Raw genomic sequence first — 8,943 nt, forward strand, 5'->3', positions numbered from 1 at the left:
TATAATACGACAGATGTTGACAAATATTACACATTTTCAATGAACTATGACGTAATAAAATATTATGTCTGGTGTGCAGTATTTATTATTTACATAAATGATAAAACTGTTAGAAGAGGCTGTCCTATTTGCAAGGCAGCGATTTTTGGACAAGCTGCTTTATAAGTTTAATCTGACAAGCTCAAACTCAAGCTAATGAAATTGCAGCATGCACCGAGTCTTCATATTTGTGGCCTCAAATACGACAATTTTCTTTGACTAAAAATATGCGAGTACATTTCAAAGGAGACAGGACTGCTGAATAGTTTTCTGAGTTACTCATACAAATAGGAGATGGAAAATATCCAGAATGTGAAGAAAAAGTTACTTTCCCGATAGGATTAGGTACTGTTGTCAAAACTTTAAAGCAACTTCCACACAAAATCTATCTTGGGATCGAAAACCTCAAAGAAATATCAATGGACTGGTTGTGTGCTATTTTGACATCAAAAAATGATGCAGCAAGAAAATAAACAAAATATTATTGGACTCTTTCCATGTAAAAAATATAGAATAGGTACAGTCAATACAGATCAGTGAATTCAGTACTAGAAATAGACGATGCAGTTGATTATCGAGTTGAATTTCTCAATTCGCTCAACACTCCTGGATTTCAACCACATTTATCAACATTAAAAATTGGTACTCCTATAATGCTTCTTAGAAATCTTAGTCCACCAAAATTGTGCAAGGAGACTAGTCTACGTACAACTAGTCTTCAAAAAAATTTGAAAGAAGCTCAAATTATTACCGGATCTGCAAAAGATGAATCAGTTTTTATTCCTCGCATACCAATGACACCATCAGATTATAAATTCCAATTCAAGAGAATGCAGCTTAAAGTGTATATATAATCAGTCCATTTTATTTCCAAAATGAATATAATAAATAATAATCAAACATAAAATAGGTATCTACTGCATATTATTGTTATGACATTTTCTCGATTTCTATACAATCTTTACACTTTTTAATTTTAATAATATCATAGAACATAAGTATGATAATATGATAATATGACTAATGAGTATTAAATCTTATTAGGTTCATATTATTTGGTAAACATTAATTTTAATTATTTAACTATTTTTTTAGATTATTGTTTTCAATGCCAACCACTACTCTGTGATAGTAAAATAAAATAAAATAAAATACGTAGTGATAAGATGAAATTAAATTTTAAATCCACCTACGCTACCTAAACTACTGCTTCTGATTGAAATATTTAAATATAAAACAATCACTTGAATTGAGAATTATTTTTATATTTTTTGTATTATTCACATCGACGTCCCTCAGGGGAATACTAGATAATTAGTATTACGGGTCTGGTGAACTCGGGGCCCCGAACTAAGGGCTGATCTTAGTTGGTTGGTTTGACAGGCCCTACATTGTGGGGTTTTTTGACGGGCTAACATTCCGTCACTGTAAAAATACCTGGTCAAGAAACCAAAACAAAAGCCTCGGGACAGAGCCATGGACAATGAACACTGGAATCAAACTGGACAACATGGATTAAGGATTAGAACTTGGAATGTGAGACTTTATAAAAATTGGGAGCCCTCCAAACGCTAACAGAAGTGGTCGAAATATATAACGTAAGTACAGATTGTAGTGTTACAAGAAACTAGGGGCCAGGAGCAGGAAGCGTCACATTTGGCAATTTGATTCGGAAATATGGTAAATAGTATTTAAAATTAAAAAAAACTTTCATTTCTACATTAATGTAATTTTAATTTGTTTATCCCAGTCTTTAAATTTAGTTCCTCCCATAAAATCATCTTGAAGAACATCATAATCACTTCCATCATTTTCCTAAAAAAAATGATTATGAATTTTATTTTAGTATTCAAAAGTGAATAATATTTTAGCTCAGCGTCTTTTAACAACAAAAAATGAAATAACAATAAAATATATCAATGAAGAAATTAATGTATTTTCTTACTCTTATATGATCTCTGTCTTGTTTATTTTCAGTAGAAAACTTTTCAAGACACATAAAAAACCTCCGGAGCTATATGGTTTTTCAACGGAAAAAAAACCAGACAACTCCAACTTACATTATATTTCTTATACAGGCGATGCGGTCGGATTTGACTTGTTTTTGTACAGATAAACTCGTAGTTTTTTGCTTCGTCAAATTCAATTAAAACCCGACTTTGAAGGAAAATGGAGCTGCTGGTTCTTACACAGGTCCCTTCATATGCATTATTTTTTGTATACGTATAGCACAATATGGTATATTTAAAAGACAAAATTAAAATACGAAGAGATACCTACAATGAATTTTTCAGGCTTCCCGGTAGCATAGTCTGCCGTAGTATACTAGTGTAGATGCTACCTAAGGTATTATAAAATGTATTCTAGTCATCAATCTGAAATATTTTTTAAAAAAATGTCTCACACTTGAAAAAGAAATATATTTAAATTATTATATGTATTTTTTCTTAATTTTATATAAAAAACATTGAATAAAATATTACTTTGCTGGCCAATCAATGTGTTTAAGACGTTAAAAAACTCTCTGACAACGTAATGAAAACTATTTATAAACATTTTTGTTAAAGGAAAAACGTTATTATTTGCTGTTCATTAAATCTGGATGTTAATTGGTTAGAACATTTGATATAATTGGATCAAACATGGTATCAAACCATCTCACACGTTTGGTGAATTGGGGTGAAGATATTTTTTTACAATTCAAAATATATCAAGTAATTTGTTTAAATACTGAAACCAATTTGACAAAAAAAAATATTTTTAAAAGTTAATTATTTATTTATTATTTAAATTAATTATCTTTGATTATAGATCAGAAGAAGTATAATAAAATCGAAAACTGCATGCCCGTCAATAAGCTGGTACATCTTGGCCTTTGTTATATCGTCACTGGTAAGGATAATATAACCATGAATAGGTAGTTAAGATAATCTGTTTATATTCTCGCCGTAATGTAGAGTGCATTTGATATTTAACTAAAGTTAATTAGTCAAAATATTTTGAAGTATCTTCTATTATTTATATAATCTCATACTATGATCGATTCCTATACTGTTAAAAATATTTAAGCTTAATAAGTATGAAAAATTATAACGTTAACATAAACACTATAGCCTCTAAATAGTCACTAATGTCTCAAAATCATTTCAAAAATGCGTAAAATGTTTTCATTTATTTTAGATGATGAAAGCTGTTAATGGTTTAGAGAAATGGTGTTTGTGTAACGATTATTATAGTTGTCCTGTTGTCGCTGATTTTGTACAGTTATCAAACATAGAAGAAGAGATTGAGGAATTTTGTAAGTAATAACTAAAAATATATATGTATACGAATGTAATTGCGAAAACAAGAAATAGTTTGGAACCAAAAAATATAAATAATATAATAAGCTGCAACATATTATAAATTCTTATATTTCAACTATTATAATATATTAATATATTGTAAATAAATGATATTTTCAAATGAATTGAAATTTAGGTGTCAATCAGTTATATACTTATATGTGTAAAATTGGACTTGCCATAAAAAATTAAAAATAAATCATCAGTTTGAAATTTTTTATTTAAGATATACAGAAGTATATAAACGAGTCAATACAATATACAAGTAATAAATAAAATGAGTAGGATTAAATATTCGAAGAATAGATGAATAATTATATAGGGTATCTATTCTAAGGCTACATACCTAAGATTTTTTTTTTAACAAAATAATGTTGATCCAGACAAATACATTTTTTTTTTTGTAAATAAGTTACAAAATTTACAATTTTTACATTAAATATCCTCGAAATTTTTTAATGCATAGGGTTTATGGAGTATTTTGTTTTTACTTAATGTTTAGATAAATTATGTACTCTTTTATAGTGTCGTGCCATTTCGAAGAGTATTGGAGTTATGCGTACACAACAACATCAACGATTTGTGATGTATTGGTGATTATTGGTGTTCTTAAACAAGTAAGATAATACAAATTTGAAATTGACAACATATTATTTATAATAATAATAATCTTTATCATCGAAAATAAAATTTATAATAATAATAATCTTTATCATCGAAAATAAAATTTATAATAATAAATAATAATAATAATAATACAGATATATTATACCGCAGTGGCAAAGCGTCATAGGAGACAAAGAGACGTCTCCCCACTTAGAAATTAGAACACGGGACAAACAAATAATTATTTTGTTTTATTTAATATAAGAAAATGTGAATTTTATTTTATATTATAAAATATATGATGTATATGTTTCAGTATTTGTTAAAATCGGTTTTTCGTTGTAGTGTTGACGTGTTGTACAGTTATGGATTTCTTAAAATAGATTAGAAGCGCGCGATATGGGTCATTCCAAATATGGTATTATATTATCTAATAGACGTTGCGAAGCAATGTCTCACAAATAAGTGTGGTCGGGTAAGGGGGGAATGTTAATCAGAGTGGGGTTTACTATGTACGCTATGAGACACGTCTCGCCGTTCGTAATTACCACAATCCTCAATATTTATTATCGACGTCGCCGTCGCGATTGTCGCGCCGCGCCATCGGATATAATATAGTAATATTCTTTTCTTATTCGTATCTATATAGTGAGCAATAATAATAATAATAGTATAATACGTATTTAATTTTAATAGCAGTGTATTTATAATAATTCATATTTAAATTGATGATTTTTTTAAACATATTTTAAACTATTTAGTTGTTGTTTTCCGCTTAAATTTTTTTTGTCGTTTAAATAATTTTTTTCTGAAAAATATTATTTTAAATTTGTCTACCCTAATCCCGAACCCAAGCTTCGCCACTATACGTAAAGGTATTATAAGTAATAAGTATATTATTAAAAATAATATTAATTATTACTAGGTATAACATGTAAAAATATAAATATCGAAACATAGTTAAAATTAATAAATGTATTAATTATTCACGTATTTAACTCGTTCGTGCTCTATTAATACTAATTTATAAAAATCAACAGTTAGAATTTAGAATAGATGTAATATAATATTGTGGCTTGGTGAGAAGCGTTTGTGCGTTCTGAACGTGTACTTTTCGGCCATCGTTACTAGCACTGGGATGGGTGACCATAAAGGTTTTTAGGAACACATCCTTGCCTCACATACAAATACATGTTTCAATTAAACCGTTTCTCCCTACAAACAGCTAATGACCATAGTTGCAGGGCTTTAGTTCAATAAAAATCTTATTTTGTAAAAAAAATGGTCCCATAAGAGAAAACTGTATAATGTATATGCAATATTACGTATAGGTATTTGACGTGCCTAATTTATAATATTTTATTTTTTTAGGTATGTATTTTATTCTTATATAATATATTATATATGTTATATTGTATGTATAATGTATAGATACTGTAATAATAATAATATTATTAAGTATAACATACATAAATATGTTGATACAATATTCCAATTATTAAATTTCAGAATCATCGACTGGTCTACCCATGGTTGGTTATCAAGCTAATAGCTTTGATAGCTAATATGAGTTCGATACTATACAATTTTGTGATGAGTAAAAAATCTGCAACTACGTTACATTTGGTGGTTTTAGGTATGTAAATTGTTTTTAAGAAGTATGAATAAATGTATATCCCCAATACTTGCATTCCTTCAAAAAGTTTGTGGGTCTATAATATGATAAATCATCTAGGTACTCATTTAGGAAATGATGCAACTAGTCCACTCGCACTAGGGCTGTATAAAATAGTTTACTAATGCCTGGTTAAGCTTAATATTTAATGAATCAATAGTGAGCTAATGGTCTCTTAAACAAGATATAGTGGCACATGGTTTGTCCATTAAATTTTATCAATTTTTCATGCAATGCTGCATTAGTATATTTAAGCAGTGAAACTACTGAAACTGTAAAAGTTATATGTATATTGTATAGATATAAATTATCAATTAATTATAATTAACAATTGTGTGATCGTTTTACATTATGATGACAAAACTATGACAAACGTTTCATGGCATGCCAAACAAAATATTTCCTCTACAGCAACACTTTGAAAAAAGTTCTGGTTGCATTTAGATATCTGATAAAATTAGAACATTAAAAATATCATCCCTGTGGATCAAATAGGAAAAATTGTCAGGGGGGCTTAAACCATATTATAGAAAGTCCACAGCAAAAATTAACACTTAGTTAAATATTTTTTTTATTTACTGTTAGTTGAATATTGTATTGAGACGGCTCGTAATAATTTAAGGAAACTTAAAGAAAAAGAACATCCATATTACCTATCTATTTAATTTTAATTTTAAGTCATTAGTCCTTACAAATAAATTATATTAATGTATGTAAATGAAACATTTGACATGAGTATTTTAGTTTATTTATTACTTACGTAACAATACCTAGCATTAATACCATCATTCAACAACAATGATCATTTTGAGTTTATCCATCCATATTTAATATAATTTTGTATATTCTATTAATAAAAATGTAATCTCTTTATGTTCATACAATTTTTTACTTTTTCAGCACACACCATATACAGCTGGTACTATGTGTACACTTGGAGCCACTCACATATACATATAAACTAAGTTAGTTTAACTTTCATTTGTTTATTTGTTTTTATGGGCTTGTTTTTGTTTTACACAAATCTGTAATTCATCGTCGACTAGTTGAAAGGCATACTCTGAATTTTTCTTCAATGAACTCCATTTATCATTTGTATACTGGTTTTTATGTTTACAATAGTGGAAAATCAGTTTCAAAGGTAGTTTAACTTATTTTATTTAGTTTATACGTCTGCGTGGATCTTATGACAGAAGTAAATAGACATCGATATAAAATCAGAACATTTGATCATACATTCATAAGAATAATGAATCTAATTTTATATCTATGTCTACTTACTTACCTACTCTTCTTACTGCCATGCATAGACCTATAAGCTAAATAAAAATAAATTAAACTAACCTTGAAACGGATTTTAAACTGTTGTAAACATAAAAATCAATATACAAATGAAAATTAAGTTCATTGAACAAGAAATCCGAGTACGTCTTTCAACTAGTCGACCATGAATAAAAGATTAGAGTCAACAAAACAAGTCCAAGTGCCACATTAATTTTATAAGTTATCTAATTTTTGATTAATATTGATAATGTATATCATGTAATATTGTATAATAATAATAAAAATAAAAATATTTTGTTTATGTTCAATGTAATAATTTGTTTTATAAAATATAATACATATGTGTATATACCTACTACTTTTGTCTAGACTACTTAGCTTAATAAAACCAAAGTTATAAAACATAAATATAAATTTATATAATAAATTTTAGAAAATAACTAACCGCGAGTTTTAAAAGGTTGGAACCACTGATGTACATACTGGATGATTATCATCACAGCAGTAAGCCCTCAACATTATCTCAAAAAGTACCTTTATTCGTTTTAGAAAATAACAATGGTTTTTTTTTACATATTTAATTTAAAGTTACTCCTCAGACTGAGAGTGTAAGACGGACCTGTCCTCACTTCTCAATTATCAATGGAATATATGCAATTAAAAATCAATGGAGGCAATCTGCTATGCGGTATTAGATTTTGGGTGGCAATTGGAAAACATATCTAAGCAAAAAGACCCCTGATAAAAGTCTTTCGTTGCACTAAAAATAAAACAGTTAAGTCGAAACACTCGAAACTTAAGAAGATTTTTTCAAATTAATTTCATCATCCTTTATCATCGTTTATAGGTATTATATTTTATTACAAATATTCGCAAAATTATTATTATTATTATTTTATTTTTAAGGTGTTTGACTGAAAAAAAAGTAAAAATATGTAAATAAATAGTCAAATTTTCTTATTTTAAACACACACAATAATATGTTCTTACTTCCTACATTGCATAGACTTAGAAATACTAGTAACTATTTAAATATGTGCTCTGAATAAATTTTAAAAGTGTTCCTAAGAATACTATACCCAGTGAATACAAATTGGATAGAAGAATATGTAGGTACATCACAGTATGGTACTACAGTTTTGAATATTTGTTGTATAAATTATTAAAATTGGTATTGAATTGCTTATCGGTTGACCTCACAAATATCACATTTAAAAGATATATCACTCAAGTAAAATTTCGAGCTCAAATACACTAGAGGTCTTGGAGGTACACCAGGATTCCTAGTTAATTCAGAGCAGCATATTTTGTAACATAGTGGGCTATCTATAGTATTTATAATCAATGATAATATTTACCTAGTTATAATATTATTGTCAAGATTGTAAGACTGTGTACAACCATGAACCAGTAGATCAAATGAATGATTAGGTAAACTAAACTTGTGACTAAATACTAAATTTGTTTACCTAACCTAACCTTGAAATTATCCAGAAATCACGTAATTGACAAGTTCAATATTTAATTAAAAATTATATTCTTTTTTAGTGGTTTCGTACTTTCAACTTCAAAGTATAAAGTTAAATCAATTTTAAAGATTTTTTAAAGTTGATTTAGGAGTCTTAAAATTAGCACATAATTTGACTGAGAGACATCTGGCAGTTGAAGGTTGTGGTCAGATGAACGTAAAAACGATTGAACAAGTACTGTCAGGTGCTGTTGGTGAAGACATACCTTAATATAGAGAGAAAAAATTATCTGGATAAGCTAAATTGGAAAGATGTAAGAAGCTTTATAATTTATGTGCTACAATTAATAGATCTATGAATATATATTTACTTGAAAAATAGGATTCTGAAATGATTCTGCAGTTCAATAAGACATCTTCAATGGTCAGCATAAGTTGTATGGTGGTACTCCAAGCAATGGAATACATTCAGAGCATCAAGATGAACTTTTAGATAAAATGAGTAGATATTTTTATATTGGAAATGT

General features: G+C 27.8%; 2 protein-coding genes across 2 annotated transcripts; both read left to right on the forward strand.

The window, feature by feature from the left end:
* Positions 1-46: 46 nt before the first annotated feature.
* LOC111037081 lies at positions 47-893 on the forward strand. Its single transcript, XM_022319446.1, has 2 exons — positions 47-51; positions 557-893. Exons 1-2 carry the CDS (start codon positions 47-49, stop codon positions 891-893), a joined length of 342 nt encoding a protein of 113 aa, XP_022175138.1.
* A 1,659-nt stretch (positions 894-2,552) lies between these two features.
* On the forward strand, positions 2,553-8,687 carry LOC111037082. The gene is made up of 6 exons (XM_022319447.1): positions 2,553-2,753; positions 2,851-2,931; positions 3,220-3,337; positions 3,909-4,000; positions 5,499-5,625; positions 8,557-8,687. Exons 1-6 carry the CDS (start codon positions 2,682-2,684, stop codon positions 8,685-8,687), a joined length of 621 nt encoding a protein of 206 aa, XP_022175139.1. The 5' UTR covers positions 2,553-2,681.
* The last annotated feature ends 256 nt before the right edge of the window (positions 8,688-8,943 follow it).

Source organism: Myzus persicae, unplaced genomic scaffold (assembly GCF_001856785.1).
Source record: "Myzus persicae strain clone G006 unplaced genomic scaffold, MPER_G0061.0, whole genome shotgun sequence".
Lineage (NCBI taxonomy): Eukaryota > Metazoa > Arthropoda > Insecta > Hemiptera > Aphididae > Myzus > Myzus persicae.

What these genes read in the sequence shown, in the direction of transcription:
- LOC111037082 (XM_022319447.1), top strand. Translation starts at nt 2,682, where the DNA reads ATGGTATCAAACCATCTCACACGTTTGGTGAATTGGGGTGAAGATATT. An exon ending in CCTTTGTTATATCGTCACTG is followed by an intron (nt 2,932 to 3,219) that starts GTAAGGATAATA and finishes CATTTATTTTAG; the next exon opens with ATGATGAAAGCTGTTAATGG. An exon ending in AGAAGAGATTGAGGAATTTT is followed by an intron (nt 3,338 to 3,908) that starts GTAAGTAATAAC and finishes ACTCTTTTATAG; the next exon opens with TGTCGTGCCATTTCGAAGAG.